The 22,875-nt window shown below is 39.2% G+C and overlaps 1 protein-coding gene across 1 annotated transcript in view; it reads right to left on the bottom strand.

Annotated features, from left to right (window-relative positions):
- Positions 1–6,379: 6,379 nt before the first annotated feature.
- Positions 6,380–22,875, bottom strand: part of npffr1l2 (neuropeptide FF receptor 1 like 2) — a 26,340-nt gene continuing 9,844 nt past the window's right edge. Inside the window, 5 exon segments of the mRNA XM_020590565.1 lie at positions 6,380–6,987; positions 6,989–7,131; positions 7,133–7,949; positions 9,391–9,490; positions 18,861–19,228. Coding sequence (XP_020446221.1) covers positions 6,948–6,987; positions 6,989–7,131; positions 7,133–7,949; positions 9,391–9,490; positions 18,861–19,212 — 1,452 coding nt within the window. The 5' untranslated portion in view covers positions 19,213–19,228 and the 3' untranslated portion in view covers positions 6,380–6,947.

The following is a 22,875-nucleotide window of genomic DNA, read 5'->3' as shown; positions in this document are numbered from 1 at the left end:
ACAGGTTTAACGATTAATCAGGTGTAACATTGTGGGTGTGGTGTAAGAATGTTAACACTATGTAATATTTCTACTTGTGTGATGTAGAAGATAATTATCAAAGTATGTAATTATGTAAGAATGTTAACAGTCTGTAATATTTTTTAGTATATCACTAGCGTGGTGTAGAACAAAATTATCCATGTAGTAATACTGCTTGCAAACCAATGATGGTAAGATGATGTTATGGGGTAGGACTAGATAAGTCTAACTTCTTCCTACTCCGTTCAAGCATGTACTAGGTATAAGCAAATTGATAATGCATTTGTGGATATGTGTGGAATTACGTGTGTTGACATATTGACTATCTTTACATGTTTGAAAGAATAAATCAAATCAAATCAAATCAAATCAAGATCTTGAAGAGGAAACAGATTTTGACACAGCACTGGTATGATTGCCATTACATTTATGGCTGTTTACATGGTGAATAAAGTCTGTAAAGGTTGCCAGTGTGACATACTGTATGTTTTGTTAATGTTGGTGTTCTTGCAGTTCCACCTGCCAAAGTAGGAGCCCTATATCAGGTGAGGCTTCTATGTGTAGTATGAGAGGGAAGGGACCAACAACCACATGAGACATAGGTTTGAGCACTTGTTGTTAAACACAAGGCTTCTAAGGCATGCAAGTTACTACCAAGGCACCTAAGATAGCAGAATAAGTTGCCTGAACTGCTTCAGTGTGTACAGTAGTACACTCTGAGTGGTCTTTGTTTGAATCATTTATTTGGTAACCACCACATGACAAAAGGAAAACAGGCATACAAAGCACAAATAATAGGCACATTAAACATGAACACATATTGTAAAATGCTGCAAAAGATCTGACATCATCACAAACATGAAATACTGCTGTGGCAAGCTAGCGTAGCTTCATCTCCTCAGCTGCACCCACATCCAAATGCAGCAGTGTATGCAGCAATGTTACCATATCAGTCTGTTACACGTGACAAACAAGCACCATGGACAGATTATGAGACAGTGGGCCCCTGGACACAGACAGGCGAAAGGCCCCCCATCACTTCTACATAAGACCCCGATATTGAGGCCATCCTGTCATTTAGCAGTTGTTTTGTTTGTGTGGTCTTACTGGTCATCTTTCATCTCCTTCAAGTCATTTCATGTTACAAAGTTGCATTTCTTCTCTTTGAATTATTTTGTCTATAAGACGCAGTGTCCTGTCTTTTCATTGTCTTTTTTTAAGCTCTATGACTTTCAAACTAGAAATATATCACTTTTTACAAAAGGTCCTCTGACTCTTCAGGCCCTTGGGCCTGTGTGCAGTAAACCCATCCAGTAATCCATCCATGGTAAATACACATATTTTGTGCAAGGTACAGCGTAGGATGAATCACCTAAAAACTGATTCACCCTACAGGCAACTAGGATGCTATAGATTACACAGGAATGTAAACAACCATATTAAATTTTAACCTGGAATCTACTGTTCTAAAATACTCAAAGATTGGCTTAAAATATCAGAAGTAAATAGAAACAGAACAACAGCCAGTGACACAGCATGAAGAACAACACACAGTAGGTCAAGGTCTTACACTGCAAGCCACAAACATACAGTAAGCCTAGTCTACAACATCTGTTTTGGTTCTTCTGAGTTGTCCTCAGGCAGCACTAAATCATTTCATGAAAAGCATTCATGTTTAGCACTTTATATTGACACCAGCAATAAATTCAAATGAATTCAACGGTAATAACAACAAACATTTCCTCCCACTCTGTAACAAGCATACTTTGTCCATGACACCTGAGCTAGCATGCTTCTAATTAACAACACAAATGTAAATACATGAGAATGGTTATGTAAACAACAAGCTACGTTACCTTACAAGGCAAAAATATAAACTAGCGGTGTACAGCAACACAACTCATCAAGTCCCTGGTAAATTACAATAACAACATTGCTGCACGTGTTCACAAGGGCACAACCCAGAAACACATTCAAGTTAAAATACATCAGTGACTCCTTAGCAATACTGATTACACCAAAACACAAGGATCTGAAAGAATACTTTTTTAACATACATACGTGTAAATATTTTTATCATATCCAGTTGTTTGGTTTTGCCTGTTGTAGATAAATCAACACAGGGCACATATATTTTTTTGATATACATATATTTTTGATACGTAAATTTGTATTTAGATTGTACACCAATCATCCACAACATCAAATCCACCTGGTGGTTTTAATGTTGTGGTGGATAGGCTCAGGATGGGAACCTGGATGATCTGTGGCTATGCAGCCAGCTGTGATGCATTGTGTTCTGACATGTCAAACATGTCAATTTTTCCCATGCTGCCCCTGTCCACCACAACATTAAAGAGCCCATGGCATGCTTTTCCTTGTTTTCTGACTTATCTACAATGTTACAACAGTGAATTATCATCTTAAATGTGACCTAAAGTTCAAAAAATGAGGCGAACGTATGTTCTAGTATTTCTATGCATCTCTATTTGAGGTAATGTCAGTGTTTTTTGTTTATGCATTGTCCTGGCTTCCTGGCCAGTGTTGTGTCGAAAAGTGTTCCCCTGTCAAGATACTTTATGTTTCTGCTTTTCAAAACTGGGTTTCATTTGGTGCCCCCCTCAGTGCCTGTGCTTAGGATCATGCTAGGATTCACAAACTATCCTCTTGTTTTCAGGAGGAGGCTCTCAAGTTACATTTTTCTGAAATAATTAGAGACTATTTGGAGATATGACAGGTGCAAAGCTAATCTAGAGGTGCCCAGGATTACACCATCAGGTGGATTTAATGTTGTGGCTGATCAGTGTATGAAATAAAAGTGTCTCTTTTTCTATAGTGCACCACAGACACTACGGATGCAAACACTGCATGTTATTTACTGATAAAATGGTGTTCATCATGTGACACATCAAATTCCTGTTCTTATTCATCTGTGACAGAAGATTTTGAGATTTGTTATTGTTTTTTTTACATCAGTTATAAACAAAACACCTCTAATTTATATAAGAAAATATCTTGATACAGAAAATGATTTTAGAGGAAGAAGTCATTTACTCTTGGATAAGAGTTTGTCTTCTTACTTAAAAAATAAGTTAAAAATTACGGTGTAATTGAAACATAATTGTATAAATTTGTTAAATTGAAAAGAAATGACTCTTTAGAACATTTTAATGTCAGCTGTGTGCAATCAGTGTGCTCCTCCACAATGCTTTTTGAAAATTTAGTACCGTACAGTACTACTTTAGTAAAGTACACTATGTACTGAGAGAGCAAACCAGTGAGTCAGCATAATTACTGAGTTCCTCATATTTCCGGGGTAATTGTTACCAAAATCTACTTGCTATTTTTTTTTTATTATTATTATGCAGGTGGTTCAGTTAGGGAGTTAGTTGGACAAATTGATTAAAGAGTTTGCTTTTATGCTAAAATGTTACCTTTTTCTTTTTTTCTTTCTGTATTTTATTTTGGAGAATTTATAAAAGAAAAGGTCCAAACTGAAACAGTTGAGACTGAGATCTCCTGATTTTGGACCGAACCATAGTTTGGCTTTAGTTCCGTAATTGTAGGATCCTACACTTCCCATAATGCAACTTAATAAACCTAGCCTGCCTCCTAAAAACTTCTTTCAAACACCAGGCCTTTCAGCTTGTAACGCAGACCTTTTGTTAAAATGTTCTAATCAAGTCTCACGCCCATGCAAAGATTACCTTGATGAGTAATTTTTTTTTTAATTTTAGAAAGCAAGCTTTCACAAGCTGAGTAGTGCTACTCATGAAATATTAATTTTTACTTCATTTGTAAAAATCAATAGCTACAAAACCTGAAAAAGAATGATGTTTGTAAATATTTCAAAATTATGGGAAAACCTTCAACTAATCGTAACAAAGTACATTTGCTCTGGAGCTAACAGTAAAAACTATGTTTGCTTGACATGCTTTATAGTTTATTTAATGTGCTTTAAACGGGCTGTTAGCTACCATGACAAGGTACCATAAGATTACCACTCACTATTTGTATAAAAAGTATCAGAAATAGCTAACATTAGCTACATCATAAGTTGTTAACCTGTCTGGCAAATATGATTCCAAATCTGTGTCATTACTTATGAGTTTGAAGCTGCCTCTGCTTGCAAATGTTGCACCAAAATCCTGTTGGGTTTTGGGGAAACAAAACCAACTGCATAGAGCTTTGTGCGTAGTTCATGGGAGGCTGGGAAAGTACAGCGCTGGGCTGGTGTCACACAATGAGATTAGTAGTTTTCAGGCAGTCAGTTACCACGATTTAATTGGCCACTTTGGGTTTAGAATAGAAGCAAGGTTTCTAACCACATTTATAATTAATGATTTGTTTGTGCATGTTATTTACACAGACCTTCTGTTATTGATTGGTTGAGTATCATCATCATCACACAGCTCACATGTAGCATACATTCTCTCTTCATTATATTGTGTTCTTGTTGTATTCTTCATTATGCTTTGTTCATTGGCTGTTGTACTTTCATTATGCTTCTTTCATCGGCTGTTTTACAGATTTTTGAGATTTACATTTTGTGTTACCTACGTACTGTATCTGCCTTATATTTCACTTATACTGTGTGGATGGAAAAGTAAGAATTTCATTGTACAGGGAAACATGTTTCCTCACTGTGCATATTACAATTAACACTTGACCTTGACCTTGAGTGTATTTACAATTTAATTCCCTCATTACATTCACAGCGCAACCCACTTAAACAGCCTTACATTTAACATGTTTAATGTATTGCTAGTTTGTTCATCAAAAGATAAAAACAATTATCCATGTGTTTCACTGTACATGTGGCTTGTCGTACTTTTCGTATTTAAATATTAGTTGTAATATTTTTAGTTCTTTTTGTTCTGTTCATTCTAACTCTGTGAATATCAACTTCCCCATCTCCATAACCTCTTTCCCAGTATCAACTGTTTCCTCTTATCTGGTAATAAATATCCTGCTGCTGATTTGCTGATGTTATATGAGATTGGCTTGTAATTATAACAGCTCCAGCTTCTGTCATGTGAAGACAATCTTAGATGGGCTGGAAAACCAGCAGTTGCCAGAGCAACAGTGAAAGTGTTTGTTCAGGATCAGCAGTGTAAGGCTCATTGAGGCTGTGTAGCATATGATCCAAGACTCCCTTTGGATGTGTGAGCAGGGTTTGAACTTTACTCTGAGTTCACTTTTTTTCATACTTTACACAACTACATCTGTCACTTTTTATGTGGACTACAAAGTGCCACATGATGTTCCAGGAGAGACTTTGTGCTGTCTCCTTGTTCTTTCAATCTCAGCTTTGCATTCTGGTATCTAGTGTGGCTCTTTGGAACAGCTAGAAAACAAGGATAACATATTAGAGAAGCTGATTCTTTTCAGGCATCTACAGCCTTCAGCTCATTTTATGATACAGGCTCCATTTTGAAATCAGATGCTAAGATTAATGATTAGTTAGTGTGGTTAAGCATAACTTCTAAACCCATGCAAATAAATTATGCTCTCTTTGTTTAGAAACAGCAAAAATTACTGACTGCAACAAGTTCAGTATTTCTTTTTTTTTTTTACATTCTTCCACTTGAATGTTTTAAAGGTGTCATGATAATACTGTATAGTACTTTGATTAATCCAAACGTATCCAGGTGGAGGTTAATTATTGTGTACACTCACAGAAGTTGAGGTAGTTGACCAATAGCTTTTGTGTGAATCATTAATGACTTTTATACATTTGCAACTGGCACTGTACAGTTTTTCTTTTTGTAGGAAGGCACTGTGACTGCTAGATGTCTTACAGTGTTTTAGCTTTTCCAGGGAGTTCAAGTGTCCATTTCATTGAATGTTAGCAGCTGGCAAGAACAAAAAATGTTTCAATTGATTGTAATATGATTGTATTGTCATGATACAAGTGGGTTTAAAGCAAAGTTAATCACAAAGTAACTAGATAAACTTAAAAAAATGAATTTTTGTATTTTTACTTAGTATGGGTTCTACATTTGTTGCCAGTCCTTACTGAAGTAACTCAGTGTAACAGCATGAACATACTTTACAACAACATACAATATGTTGCATCCTGCAAGAAAGCATAAAAAAAATCTCCCAGAGACCTTCAAGATCCTACAGACAGCAGTAGCAAAGCACACACCAGTGACCTTTAAACAAACCACTGATGACAAGCAGCTAAATGTGGTGTCTGATAGGTTCTACCTCAACAACATTCCTTCTGTCCAAAAACATTGTTTTTAGCGGTTTTAATTATCTTAAAATACAGTGACATGAACAACACTCAAGGAACTTGAAGTAGGTCCTTTTATAGTAATGTCTGTCCTTATACCCTGATGAATACTGGACATCAAATGTGAAGGCTCACAATCTTTATGATATATTTTAAATTTCACAAAGGCTTTCCCTTTAAAAAGGGTTCCTTTGGATTAGTCGCTCTTCTCGGTGGCTTCACACACTGAGCACATACAGTAGATGTACTGTACGTACTCGGCCAGCAGCTTTGCTGACAGGAAGAGGAGACATTAACAACAGACATTACCTTGATCATGCGTGTTGGAGGTTTGAGGTTTGCCAAGTGTGATAATGGTAACTGAAGCCCCTTGATTAATGTGTGAAACTGATCTAATGATTAAACTAAAGTGTCTATAATAATGACTATAATAACCACAAGGTGCGTGCACATGGTGGCAGCTCCATTGTGTCATCTGTACTGTACCTGATTGGATAAGCATGGGTGTTAGCAAATTTAAGTGTTTGTTAAAGGTGAGGCACTGCCTAAAACTACAGCTGTAATGTCTAGCCATCACAACAGACTTGTAACATCTGATAAGTATAATAGTTGCTTCTTTCTTGGGACTACAATGCAACATACTGTATTATGGCTTTAATGGATCATTTTTGGGCAGCAGTATGTCTCAAATATCCCATGCCTGATACAACAAAACTGCCAGTGACCCTCTGTGACTCTTCAACATTACTGCTTTTGTGAAGTACAGCTACTATTTCTACTCCTTGATCTGAAGGACTTCTCTCAGAGTAGACCACCACACCCCTCACCCTTGTACTCCTATTCACCTTCACCATGTCAGTCAGCTTGTCTCTCATTATGAACTCGATTTCTCGGCCTCAGTGCAAAGTGGTTATGACTGCTAGTGGCATCTCTGAAGTCACTACCTCCATTTGGTGCTTGCACAAACCTTTCTTTCCTGCACCACCTGGCCATCCTAGTCCACAGCTGGCACTGCACAAAGCAACAGAAGGGCCTGGACTTGCACACTGCCTGGAAGCCCCTCTTAAAGTTCTCATTGTAGTAGCCATAGATGATGGGGTTGATGCTAGAGTTGGAGAAAGCCAGCCAGTGGGCAAACGGGAAGATGTAGCTGGTCAGAAGGTCCAACTGGTCCCTGTCCAAGCCACCATAGTCTGTCAGCATCATGAGTGTCCAGAGTGGCAACCATGACAGCATGAAAAGCAAAGCCACCAGGATGAGCATTTTTATCACCTTGATCTTTTTCTGTGATACCACCTGACCACCCCTTCTGTCTTCCACCTGGACTGTAGCATTGGCCAGCTGTGGCTCTCTGTTTGTGACAACGAAGGAACACAGTTTCACTCCGATGCTTCCATACATCACGGTGATAACGATGAGGGGCACGAGGTAGATGTGAGCAAACAGAACTGCTGTGTACACCTTTCTCATCTGAGGGTTAGCAAAGTTTTCATAGCAGGTGTACAAAGGGAATGTGTGGTTGAAATCATTGTTGTAAACCATGTAGTGAAAAGGAACTTTTTCCACAGTTAGCGCCACTGCAGCAGGGCACATGATCACCACTGCTAGCACCCAGATTAACATGATGGCTGCCTTAGCAACAAGTATGGTAGGCCTGGGTTGTAGAGGGTACACTATACAGCGAAACCTGTTGTAGGTAAGAAGAACATTGCCACTAAGAAGTTGGCTAGACATGCACATCAAGAATAAACAAATAAAGAAAAGAAATGGAATATAACTAGAGAGTTCGCTAAGGATATGTATTACATATTAATCTTTCAATTATTTTTTCATTAAGCCATTTAGTTCATGATAGATTCCCATCTCAAATTAACAGAACCTACAGTATAGTCGTGATATAAAATTTCAAATGAAAAGATCCAAATGTTTAAAGTAAAATAAGCAAATATTTTATATAAGATGTAATCACAAATTTTTGGTATATTTAAGCCACGTTAGCAGTGGGGCTCAGTATTGGACTGAACTATATCAACTAGTGCAGGGGTTTTCAACTAAGTGTGACTAGGGAGCTCCATTCTGACAAAGAAGTAACCCAAGGACTATTGCTGTGGGCTAGCTATACCAGATGGGCACTTTAATCCCGAAAGTCACCTCGGCTTTTTCTAAATGTTATATATTTGCATAGAATACATGGAAATGTGTTTAAAATTTTAATTAAACAAAAGATTCATTCATTGGAGCGACATTACAGAATGCTTGGGCAGGGACAATATGCAATGCCTTCACTGACCACCAGGTGGCCGCGGACCACTGGTTGAAAACCCCTGAACTAGTAGATGCACTGATCTGAACATTTCTCAAGTCAAGAGTCAAGATTCTTTATTGTCATTATGCATAGCACAACAAAATTTCTTCCGGCAGCTCTCGGCTTAAAAGACACATTATTTACATAAATAACACAAAAATTGTACAAGTCAATATAAAAATATTAACAGATAAAAATGAAAGTGTATGGGACCAAATCAGGTCAACATCATATTAGCAGCACATTCACATTCATAGCCTCCTGAAGATGAATCCTACTTAATTTGATGATCTTATGACTACCATAGCACTACCATGAGGTAATGGTTTTGGAGAAATGTCTCATCAATTATTGGAAGGAATACAAAATTGTACTGATGCAAAACTAATGACATTTCCATCAGCCTTGGCTTTGTGATTATTGCTAATTAGCTAATGTTAGCATGGTCACATGCTAAAATATAATGAAGAACATGGTGGACACCTGGTTGTATTATAAGAGCTACAGTAGCTACTGTGCTGCTAGCATGGATGTATTATAGGAGTTGGATCCCAGGCTCAAAGATTGCATTAGGTCACATGAATGAAAATTGCTTGCCTGTTCATATGCCAAAAATGTTATCTGCTTTCTGGGTTTGCAGCCCACTGTCCATGCACATTAGCTCCACAATGGGGTCAGTGTTAGGTTACATGTGCCTACTGCACATGTGAAATGCACATGATAAAAAAAGCAAACCTGAAAACTGGAAAACAGTTTTGGCTGTGTCATAGTCTTAGCACCAAGTCTGACTGATATTAGATAACAAACCACAACATACACTAACCTTTCGACAGCGATGGCCACCAGGGTGAAGACGGATGCAGACACAGACACACCCTGCACAAAGCCGCTCATCTTGCATACAGTGTTGGAAAAGGGCCAACCTGTTGAAAAACATGACAACACCAGTAGTACACAAGCTACAAAGTGGTTTTGCAGGTAATTATTGTCACACTCTTGAGAAACTGTACAAATTAAAGTTGACTCATGCATAATTTAGTACAGAGGGAATATAGTGTGGTAGGAAGAAGCTTCAAGCAGTCTGTAGATATTCTTGGTTTAGAACAGGATCTGCCCACTGATACTTCAATGAATCTATTTTGTCTGCACACTTGTTACCCTCTCTAATGTTCAGCATTTGAAGGTATGCCATTTTATCTTTTTTTTGTTATGAAATTGCAAAGAAAAACAATGTGAGACGTGATAGTTCCCAGCAAACACCCGATATTAGAGAGGCATGCATGTGGTAACTATATCACGTTGGTTGGTATTTTTTGTATGTTTGTGATACATGTGATAGAGGTTCAAAACCTGATATCTGCATATGACTCATTTTGGAGATCTTTGGACATCTCATACAAGCTGAGTGTTTTGACATCTGGCAGAGGCTACCTGTGTCTGTGTCTGTGTCTGTCTGTGGGTGTACGCAGTAGCGCTAAGGGTTAGGGTTAGGACATCTGGTCTGGTCTTATTTTGGACATCTGTTGACATACAAGACAAGACAGAATGTCTATCTAGGGCAATTTTTGACATCTATGAACATGCATTACAGATTTGGATGTCTGTTCAAGATTTCCAAAATAAGTACGGTATGTATGTGTACCTCTAGACAAGATGTGAGTGGTATCTTGATGTCTATTTGGGACATATTTTTGGAGGTCATCAGACATCCAACAATAACTCAAAACATTGCTACCTGATTTGGACCTGTTTTGAATGTCCACTGATGTCCAGCATAGGTTTTGTATCTACATGTCTTTTGGGGACCTTCATTGAAGCTCATTAGACATCCAAAACATATGCCAATGTTTTGAATCTGTTTTGAATGTCTAATACTGATAGACAGCAAATGTCCAGATACTAGACTGAGTCTTCACATCTCAGTCATGACATTTGCTGGGAATACTTGTGTCACATTACCTAATATGCTAAATTACTTTTCCTCAGACATAAATGCTAGCTATTTTGCAAATGTGTGCTGATCAGCTAATGCTGTCTCACTTTTGAGCAAGGAGTAACTACCTTAGAGCTAATAAGGTAAGAGGTCCTTCCACCACATTGTGTAACACTATACCATGTTGCAGAAGTGTGGTAAAATGTGGTGAACATACCAAATGAATGTCCAAAGTGAGCATACAGAGGATGCTCAAAAAAGACATCACATGAACTTTCATTGTAATCCTTGTGAAGACATCTGATGGATGTTCAAATTGTGCTGAGAAAACATCCAAAATATTCTCCAATAGCTTTAATTCTAGCCATTTTTTCACTGTCTGACACAGAACTCAATTAGATGTCCTTGGCACGTCTCTGTGTTTAGTGGGTTAGGACATGAAACCTCACACCACCTTTTCTTTTCCACATGATTACTGTTTCATCTTCCCTGTCACAACAGAAATGGAGGCTGCAAAGACACCTGACAAGGTGAGTACCTTCTCTCCCATTCATGTTCAATAAGGAACGGGAAATTGCTTGAAAGGAGCCTGATGGGATTGTAGCAGCTCAGTGAGAAAATTTCAAATCAATGAACACTGACCTCAAGATGATGAAAAACCACAGCACAACAGGCAAACATCACCTACCAAATAATACAGTACCTTCATATTTCCACTATGAACAGCCATGAAAAGAAAACCTGAAATACCAGTCGTGTATAATAGTTTTTTTTTCTTTCACTTGTTAACAGTTTTGGCAACAGGACCCATTGTCTCAAAATACTTAACACAGTTCGTAGAATCATACACCCAAAATGCAAAACACTTCACACACCCTGCAAAACAAAGCACTATACACATACAGTAACTACAACACTGATCAAACTCAAACTTTTGCACCAAATGCCACCCATTTCATTCATATTAATGCAGAAAACCAGGTCATTCCAGAGGGTTCCCGTACATTCTCTTGCCACTGTATTTGGTCCACCACTGTGATGGTACAGTAGACGCTTTGGGCAAGCTTGAAATCATTCATCAAAGTGCTGACCTGTGTGTCAGGCTTGCTCTGTTCCACCTGTCCCTCTCTTCCTCTCCTTTTCGCAGGTAATCTGTCTTGGGCTTGGCATACACCTTACTTAAGGGCTGGGCTGAGGCTTCTACAGTGCCAGTTCATTGCAGACTTATGCCACAACACTTTGGCTCCTATTACTGGAACCCATTCTGCGTCTACAAAGATCTCTGACCACCCGTCTCTGAGTCTCCTCTATTCACCTGTTACATCCTCCTTGTCTCCCAGGACCGGCATACTGCTCCTCAACTCTCAGATCAGTCAGATTGTCATCCTTTGGCTTCACTCATTCTGTCCTGTCCTCCCTGTTATCAGAACCTGCTGCCTCAGACCACCACTTCCAAGCTACACCACACTGCTCTTACCCGTCCTGCTGTTAAGACGTGAGACTGCAACCTGCCACATCCTTCTCCTCTCATCGCTGCTACTCATCGCCTGCTCTACGCCTCCTGTGAACGGACAAGTTCTCACTCACTGCTTCTTGCCAACCCCGAAAGTCTGAACTATCCTGCCTCACCAGCAGCGATTCTAATAAATCCCTTACCTTGAACCGAGAGTGCTGACTCCTGAGTCCAGTTTATCTACTCACTTCTGTGAGCAACCATAACACTGTGCTGTTAGTGAAGTCACTCCACTGTGTCATTCTGTTGAATCTGCTTCTGTAGTAACCAACAAGTGAGAGTCTGTATAATGTCAATGCCAGTGAATGTCTGCTCAGTCTACAGCATCATTCTTCAGTGTCTGATAGCACTTTTTAACAGGCTGCAGCTTTATTGGACAAATATTCATCAGAAAATACACAATGCTCATGCACTGTGTATTTTATATCGTGGGACGTGCAGCACATGCAAGACTTAAATAAAAAGATGACCTTGTGTCCACTGGGTGTTGTGCACATCAATATATATGTATTTATAATAAATATGGATGTCAAATATTCAATTTGATGTGCCTTTACTTTGCGCATGAGCAGATCCGTCTCATAAGTGGAAAATCTTAGTGACGTCCAACCTGGCAAGTCCGCTAATATGCTAGCAATCCGCCAAACGTTCAAACTCATATTTCTCTTAAAGAGGATGTGAGGTTACACACCTCTGGTTTAATGAGGAAATCAAGTACAACCCTTTTACTGCTTGCACTGGTGCTTGAACTGCTTTTCCTCACTGTCAAATTACTGAAATGAACATGGACACACCCAAACATCATTTGCGCTAATACATCTTGATCAGACGCTGTGGATCCTCAAAATAGGGCCAATTGAGTCAGACCTGCATTAAGAAATACACAGCATGACTGAATTAGATACAACACAATAGGCTGCAAGAAAAACACGTCTCCTTCCTCACAGCCACATGTCTGCTCAGGATATCCTAATGAATATAAGCATAGTCAGTCAACTTCATTCTGCTAAAAGCATAATTCTACATACAGTGCCTCAGGTGTGGTGATAATGTATTGTTTTCTTGCTAACAGTTCCAAGCAGAGTTGTGTGTGACAAAGATGACAACAATATTGTTTAAAGAAAAAACAAAATAGAATTAAAATAAAAGCTGGTCAAGACAGCCATAATTACCAGTGCCATACAGCATACCTGCAGCTCAAAAAAGAAATGACACTGTTTAATATGGCGGTGTCAAAACTAATCTTGTTCAGATGACCAGTAATTTGGGTACTGTTTGAATCATAAAGGGATATAATTAACCAGGTTGTATTTCATATAATGAATATGATTAAAACAGTTTAAGACATTACATATTAATGTAGCAATTAATTAGGCATACTGCATACACAGGCCTCGAGCTAAAAAGGTCAAAGGTCAGTAAAATGAGACACTACAGCAACTAAACTGTGTGCTTCTTTGTTCAGATTAGTTCTGCTGGTTAACATCCTGGCTGTTAAGCTCTTCACAGCTGTTGCTGCTCATCTGTTTGAGACCGATTCCTTACAGGCACCCTGCAGGCAGCCAACACTGGCTTTATGTTCTCTACTGGAACACTGCAGATGTTTTGAAAATGATGATGAGCAGAACTGTTTTACTTCTTATGGCCATCTTCCCCAGTTAATACAGAACGCATTACACTTACCACATTTTGCTCAGACTTGTGCCGTATCTTGGAGGTAAAACCACCTTTGTTAGGTTTAACCAAACATACAACTCTAAATTTATTTTATAAAAGAAAGCTATAAAAACAATAAATACTGTAAGGTATATTACTGAACACCAACCAATAGATAATTTAGAATATTACAGATCATGTATAAGACTGTCAACATTTAATAAAAAGAAATATCCAAAGGATGTTCAAGATGAGAAAATAAAATATGAGAGCAGTATGTTTAAAAACAAAAAGTTAATAACAGATGTCTTTCAGTTGCTGGAAGAAAGCTGTGGAATAAACTTTGTGATGATCTGAAGAGGTGTGACACATTTAGTAAAATTAAAAGATTGATAAAAGAAAGAAAACAGAATTTTAATGTGAATGTAAATTTGTGAGAATATGTTGTATATAGTTTGTGTTATCCTTTTTCTTTCATTCTTTTTTGACTCATCATATTTAAAATATGTAAGTTGTGATGTTTGAGTACTGTTGTAAGACTAGGTAAAATAAACAATAGCATCTGCCTACACCTTTTTTCTCAATAAGGTGTATGTACTATGATAATTAGATTTTGTTCTGTTTGCTTTGGGCCAAATAAACTAAAAGCAAACTAAACTAAACTGGGATGAGCGAGATAGTATGTGCATTGTTTTAGTGTTGCTATAGTAACTCAGTGCTCTAGAGACTCTGCCCACAATGTGCATTTTGAGCACAACGACTGCTCTGCTGATTGCCCTGACCTGCTGTGTGTACCTGGAGAGCAAAAATGTTTCTTAAGATTACAATGAAGATTATATTTAAACTTTTTGGCAGGTGCCCACCTGATGAAACTGTAGAATTACTGTATCTGCATTGTCACACATAAATTCATCTCGATCACGTTTCACTACTTTAGTTGATAAGACATGGATCATAATTCATTCAGAGGGGTAGCTAAGTAGGGGCTTTTGATCAGATTAGTGGATGTGATGGTGAATGATCAACTGAGCAGTGTCAGGTTTGCCCAGCTCCACCTTCCTCTCTTCTTCTTCCTCACACTAGCCTAGCCCTTGCATTGATTACACTATTCAACACACCTGCCCCGCTTCCCTGATTACTCACCAGCTGCACCTCATTAGTCTCCTCCATACTTGTACACTGTTCACCAGTCACTCCCCTGCCAGTTCTTTCTCTGTCTTCAGGCCAGTGGTTGTTTTGTTTTATCAAGTTTATGCTAAGATTGTCTTTGTTCTCTCTAGTCCTTGTTAGCACCCTAGTCGTTATCCTGCCCTGCCGTCTCTAGTGTCTTCTTCCTCTTCGGACCTCTCCTCTGGACCCCCCTGGATTTAATCTACACCACCAGCCACCGCCTCCCAGGTCGATGCACAGTCTCCCTTACCCAGTTTATCCCTGCTCTTCTGTCTACAGCCATCATCACCTCCACCTCGACCAGCCCAGGAGTGACCTCTGTGTCCACAGCCCGGTACATCATCATCCACCATACCACTGACTGTTTTTCTGCTGCTGCTGATCGACATCCGTCATCTACCTCATTACTCCTCCTGTATATATGTCACTACCTTCACTGTAAATAAACCTCACTGCTTGCCGCTGTGGCTCAAAACTAAGGTCAGGGTCACTCCTAGATTTTGGCAACAGGTTTGACATATGCTGATGGACTGCATAGGTTGTTATGGATGGACTGAATATAGTGCGGCAGGATGATTAAGACTTAGTTTCATTACGCTGGAAGAAATTGCCAGACATGTGATACCTAATCTCACTGAAGCAGTTTACAGTATAAAGTTACTTAGATCACTGGTGTAACTCGCTGTTATGGGTATGTACAGCTGGGCGTCATCTGCATAAAAATAGTGTATTTTGTATTTATGAATGATGTCCCCAGGTAAATGCTATTTTAATAAGTAGTCATTTAAGCCCCAAACATAATATTTTCTTAAACCTATGATCATTTTGTGCCTACAGTACTATATACTTTATTACTGTAGCCATGAGAGCAAGATGACCGTGGGCCTGATAACAACTGATAAACGGCTATGAAATGGGCCACTAATGTTCACCAGCTAAGCATTAACATTCCTTTGCCAACTTAATATTTTTCATTTTCCTTTTTGTCAAATGTCATAAATGTATAAATTCAGTGCTATGTTTAGTACTGAGGTCATAGTTAAAGGTGGTGTTGTACTGAACTACATTATATTCAGATATCTCTATATTTTTTGTCCTCCCCTGCTTAATATATGAGAGGGTCAGAATATTAGGAATATTGGGGGTAGATCAGTCTAAAAAAAAACCATAGGATGCCACTAGCACATTCTGCCACTGTTCAGCCAAGCCCATTAGAAATAACTAAATCATTTTTACTAATTACAACAAATCTATTGCTCTGTTTCATTGAAGATGCCTCCCAACCATAACAACAATCACCTTCTTCGTTTTAAAACCTGTAGAAATAGAAGAGATGCTGTGCTTTAATAAGCAGCTAGTTAAAAAATCCAGTAGGCAACTCTCTGACAACTTCACAGACAAATAAAGAAAAAACCCGATCTCATTTAATTATGTGTTAATGAATTTAAATGTATTTCTGCAGTGCTCAGACCTCTATAAACACATTTCATTTTAATTATCTCTGGTTCTCTCCTTTTCAACTATCATATACACAAAATGGTTTGTAAAGCATTTAGTGCAGACACTGCTCTTCTGCTCACACATTCTCTCACGTTCTTAATTTGGTCTCTAATGAAGAGGAAGCTGTTTCTTGGAGACAAGGGGTACACAACTATTAACTCTATAATCAGTATGATTACATGACTGATAGCATCACTGCACTCATTAAGGCTGAGTGTAACACAAACAAAAACATTTTCCATAATTTCTAAGTGAGACTATTACAACTGCTGTGGATGTAATTGACAGCACTGAGATATGGAACAGAAACCCTAAAATATTTAATAGATTTTAGTTTGTCTTTTATTGAGCATAGTTAAGTGACTGACATCTATTGCTATTATCTTTTTAGATACCATGACTTTACTTTTTACTTGGTTTTCACCATGGTTTGTGGTTGTATTTCCAAAAATCTTATTTGGAGAAAACATTCAGCAAATATAAATGTAGTTTTGTACTTTGTATCATTATTTCTTTTTGTTCTTCATTGAAGAAAATCGGTCCTGCATGTTTCCTTTTACGTCTTATGAAGCTTAGGCAGCAGTTCAATGAGGACGATCTTCCTCACATTCTGTTTGTTCCTCAGTGGGTAAATTTCTCCTGATCTATTTCTCTCCATCAGTCCTCTTCCCCATGCTGCCAAATCTCCCTCCACCGTCAAACCGGATGTCACTGGTCTCATTGTTTGCATTTGCGTTTCTCCAGATTATTAGTTACCGGGTGTCATTTTTTAACATGTCAGTGCAATTCTATCATAAAAACCAACACAGGACATCACAGCACATGCATATGAAGAAAACCAATCAGGTACAAGAGCCAAGGCACTTCATGGGAAAGCACAAAGGGGCAGGTAAGTGTCATGGTATTTCTCTCAGAAAACAGGTAAGTTTCAAACTAACTTCTCTTCACAGGTTTCTCAGTCAAGTCAAATTCAAAGTGTTTTTTGTCATATGTACAGTTAGGAAATGTGTTTCCCTGTGCAATGAATTTCTTACTTTGCCGTCTACATGAATGCCACACAATGCAAATGAAACATAAAGTAGATGAATAAGTAACACAAAATCTAAGGCACTTTAAGCAGCAAATGAAGAGATATAGTAATAATATATAAGAATATAATAAGACAATATATACTACATGGGAGCTGTATGTGCAGTAGTCAACAGTGATAAAAGGCAAGTTTCCAAGCTTAATTTTTTTTCAGAGGTTTCTCTAAAAAAGCAGGCGAGTTTCAAAACAGAATTCCTTTCCACAGGTTTCTCAGAAAACTGGTAATTCTTCAGAACAGAGCTCCTCTTTAGGTCTCTCAAAAAAACAGGTAAGCACAAGGCTAGAACTCACAAACACAGGGAATAGGTAAGAATACAGGCAGGTAACACAGCAAACCCACAACAGGCTCAGACTCTGGGCAGAATGCACGGGGCAAGGTGGGGCAAAGATGAAAACAATCTGACAAACAGACACGTGGCAGATGGTCAGTTTATAAATGGTGAGTGATACCAGATAATGGATTGCAGCTGGGACAGAGATGGGTGCAGCTGGGCGTTAGCAGCCGGAGGAGGGGGAGGACGATGGAAGTAGGCCTCTGAGGAGGAAAACTGAGGAACCAACAGGATGACAACAAAAACAGGAAACAATATCAATAGTTTGATAATGCATGGGTATAATGTGTGCATGGATGGTAGGGAGGTAAAGCAGATGTATGGGATCACCAGATGGAAAAACAAAGAAGTCAGGAAAGACTGATGACCTAATTGTCAGCCAGGGGGCTAACTGAGTGACTCTTGTAACTGGGTGACAAGCCATGATGTGCTTCAGTGCTGAATATAGAAAAAGGTGGAAACACAGGACGTATGTGTGTGAGTACTTTATGTGAATGACAGGAGTTGGTGTGATTGTGCTGTTATCTGTGGGGTGAGGCAGGGAGACACGTGTCACACCAATGTAAATTATTTGTTACAGTTACAGTGTAGCTACACAGCCTGCACACTTTACGCTGCAGTTGATGTGGACCTCCTAAAATACTTCACAACAAATCAGGGCAATGGCAGCAACAGAGAAGGTACAGTAAAGATGTTACCTTTTAGCTTTGTGTGAGACCTTGTATGTACTCCATAGGCCAGGCACCAGTCATTGAATGAATGGCATGGCTGGCACCAGCTGAGACAGTCACAAAGACAAACTGTCCACTTAATGAAAATGATGGATTGTCCAGCTGCTACTATTTCAGCAAAGGACACTTAATACTAATATCCTGAGGACTGGAGTCAGTGACTCTCTTTAGTTAAGTACAGTAAACAGTACAGTGAACAGAGAGTAGCGGGCTGGACTAGTTTTGCTACATAGGATGGGCAACTTTCAAAATTTGGTTAGTACCTATTAGCTAACTGTGAGACTTTATGATCATGCTAAATTGATCTGTTTTTGTCTGCAACACACTGGTCACAGTAAGGAGATACAAGAGAGGTGAGAGGGTATATACCTGTGATGAGGTTGTCCACTAGTGTTGTAGGGATGCAGAAGATGCCCACCAGTAGATCACTGATAGCCAAATTGAAGATGAAGAGGTTAGTGACAGTGCGCATGCGACGGTTTTCCAGTACGATCAGACATACCAGGATATTTCCCACCATACAAAGCAGGAAGATGAAGAAATAGGCCACGATATAGCTGGCTGCCACATACACAGAGTGCTGATAGTAGGGAAAAAAGGTAATGTTGGTTCCATTGGCGGTGCTATTGGTCGTGCCATATAGGCTGATGTTTATGAGGACTGTTGTGGCTGATCCCTCCAAATCCATCCCTTCCTCTCCCATGTTGCCCGGTATCGCCATCCTTTGGCTGAAACAACTGCAGGGGAAGTCAGAAGGGGATGATAAGAGATCATCACAAATACAACCAGAAATGTCACATGGTTAGTTGCTTTGTCAAAATATACCACAACTCTTTATTTTGTAAATATCTCATTTAGCAAGGACATTTCATTTGTAAAAATGTGTTATATCAGTTGACCAGTCAGTAAACCCTTCCCCTGAATGCCGATTGTCCAGTCATAGTTTAGTTACAGCTGATTTGTCGATTTCTTAACTTACATGCTGCATTGTGCATGAGGCAGTAGTAAAAGGTTTACTCTGCATTTTGAGAGTTTGAACTGTTGTTTATTTTTTCTCTACCCTCCCATCTTATCCTCCTGAATGATCCGATGGAGCTGAAGACTCATCCTGAGGACAGCTGGGTTCATGAATGATTAATGAGTTTACTGTTAAACTTGGAATCTGTGAGTAAATGTTTCTAGTCCAATGTTCAGAAGATTTTTTCAGCTTTACATGCAGTTTCTCTCCAAAATGAGCTTGCACTGCACTGCCTAATCAGCTTAAACCCAGCCTACAGGCCGAGCCTACCACATCAGCTCAAACGAGTTTTGTTTGGTGCCAGGAAATTACCAAACAAGCACAGATACAAATAATAATAATAATAAAATAAACCTGTGTGTTAGGAAAACTGGATGAAAATGAAAAGCCCTAGAGCTGGCACTGTGCCTGCAGGAAAACAGAACCCTATGACAAAGGGTGGTCGAGCCGGTGGACTGGAGGGTGTGAAGGTGTGCCACGGGACACCGAAGCAGATGATGAATCTGACTCCAACAGAGTGTGCTTTATATGGAGAAAGTACTTAGAAAGTTTTTTAAGTGTGTTTTCAATATCCCATTCAACAGTCAAACATCAAAGTAAGGACATGGTACTCTGTCAATTTCATTGTGGCTTCTTAGATAACCCTGTTTTAAGTTAACAGTCTTACTTCTCTCTGGTTTGAAATGTTCACTGTGTGCAGAGTTCTTTTGTGAATAAATGCTGTAATTTCATTTTTACTGAGCTTCAAGTTGTCTAAAAAGAACACTGACTAGAAGCTTGAGTATGTCTTTGCCTTTCAGCTGTGGAATTTATGTGTAGACAAAGGGAGCAGCGGTGATAATACAGAGAGGTTTTCAAATCAAACCATAAGTCACTGCCAAGCTACTTGAATCCTTTTGTATTATTGCCTAATGAGATTGTTGTGGGATGCAACACGTAGCAAAGTAATTACATACAGTATGACAGCCTCATTACACAACAGGTTTTCAGGTTGTGAACTTTACTCTGACATGTAATTGAGTGTAAAAAAAAATGGGGAAACTCCTCAGGAGGTAGAGTGGGTAGTCTCCAAATGGTTTGAGCCCCAGCCTGTCCAGTCCATGTGTTGAAGTGTCCTTGAGCAAAACACTGAACCCTGAGTTGCTCCCGGTGATGACACTGGTTCGTGAATGTGTAAGTGCTTGGAAGTGCAAATGGGTGAATGGCCAAATAGTGTGAAAGTGCTTTGAGCTATACAAATATAAGGCCATTTACCATTACAAAAGCATGGGTAACCAGTGCTCCACCATGCCTCAGCTTTAATTTGTATAGCATATTTTATAGATGGAGGCCATTCAAAGTGCTTTATAGGCAAAGACAATCATTAGCAGCATTAAAACTAGAATAAAATCAGTTAGGACAAAATGAAGATAAAACATTAAACTACATAAAATCAAAAGAATAATAAATAAAACAAAGCATCAGCGAGCAGTTACAGCTCACTAATAAGTTATATAGGTTTCCCAGAATGCAACACCGATCAACCAGGTACAGGAAACAGCCACGTTTTCAGTTTAGACTTGGTTAAGATCAGGGGTTGATTAGAATGCAGATGGAATCCACATGGTACATCTAAGCACATGAACAGTGTGGCCAGTATATAAGCATGAGGACTCAGCAGCAGACTGTACAAATAACAGTGAACCAGATTGTTTAGTTTATACCGCTTACATTGTGCTATGCTCTGCTGTTTTAGCTCTAGTAACGATGATTAATATTCTGCTTCCGCTGACAGACAGCAGTTGTGTCTCTTCCTGTAGATGAAAGCAGCGAGCAGAATGGCTGCATTTGCCAGGCAGACTGTTTGGCTTCATTCAAGATAATCTGTAAACACATCCAGGCTTTATAGTTCCTCTGTGTTAAAGACTTTAAAGCCACAGCTTCTCTGTTGCTGCATTTTGTGCAGTTACTTTGACTGCACTGAAACAAAAGTTTACAGCATTTAATTAGGTTTTTTCTTTATTTTGTAAGGAATTGTACCACTTTTAAGGCTTAGCTACATTTTTCCAGTTATAAAGTGTTCAACTAAAACAGAAACTGTGATTTATGTACCACGATATTATTTTGCTAGTACTGTGTTCAATTTGCATTATTTGAAACCAACATAGCAGATGCTCCATTGTCAACTTTTAGAGCTGTTGTGTGGCAGCATTCCAGTTTTCCCATTTCAAGAAATGACACAGGTGGAAAGGAAACTCACACAATCAATTTGCAAATACTGCCAGCAATACTAACTGTTAGGGTGATTTTTATTTTTAGTCTTCATTGCGAGAGGCCACGGTACGTGGGTTGCGAATCAAAAGCCTGGAGACTGTTGAGATAGTTGTCATGTTCACCATATTGTTTGATATCTGAGCTCGTGCCCAGAATAATATGGGGAGAGTGATTATCAAACTAAGCAAGACAAAGACCAATATTGTTCTTCTTAAGCCACAAAGGCCAGGGTGTCTAAATGGATGCCATGGTCGTCTGGTAGATATTTCCATGACTCCTTAGAGGGCTATTATTAACAAGTTGTCAAGACAGCACTCACCTGTATCGGTTCCTGGGCACCTTCAGTAATCTTGCTCCTGCTCCCAAGCCTGGGCAGGCATTTGAGCAGGGTAGAGGAGATGAAGTCCTGAGCAGGGCATCCTGGATCAAACAATTCACATACAATGTGTCACCACAGACACATCCTTTTCCATCAGGATGAGGATAAAAGAGAAAATGTTATGTGCACAGAGGCAGGTGATGAATCATCATGCAGCATATACTTTTGAGATGCTGAAAACAATCATATTACTTTACCCGGCATTCTGATTTACAGGGCTGAGAAAGGAAGTGCTTGTCCACACAAACAAAAGGCCAGACAGGGATCTTCATCACTGGCTGACGTCACTGTGGTGACATTTGTGGTTTAGCAGTCCTTCCTGTGGTGTCCTATCATCTACTATATGTGTGGAATCCACGCACAGGAGGAAAATGGTGTCCAGAGAAGATGCCTTGATGCTGGTTACAGTGAGGAGGAGGAACTCAGGACACCATACCTGTCCAAGGACTGGTTGCCTCCAAGCTGCTATATGCTGTAGTGTGTACTATAGTGAAAACAGCCTCCTGAAGGACACGAAGCAGCTGGCAAGATTAAAACAAACAGGTATTTGTATTATGTGTGCTGTGCTACACACCCAAGACGACAAGAATAATCACCTTTATTTGGCCAAGTATGTTGCACACACAAGGAATTTGTTTCCGGTACAGAAACCGAGGCAGCCATCTGCAGCACCAACTCACAACGATGGCTCTAACCATCGGGGGCGGGGGGGGGGGGGGGGGCCGGGCCTGGCC

Source organism: Monopterus albus, unplaced genomic scaffold (assembly GCF_001952655.1).
Source record: "Monopterus albus unplaced genomic scaffold, M_albus_1.0 scaffold12.1, whole genome shotgun sequence".
NCBI lineage: Eukaryota > Metazoa > Chordata > Actinopteri > Synbranchiformes > Synbranchidae > Monopterus > Monopterus albus.
This window is presented reverse-complemented; position numbering and strand designations above follow the sequence as displayed.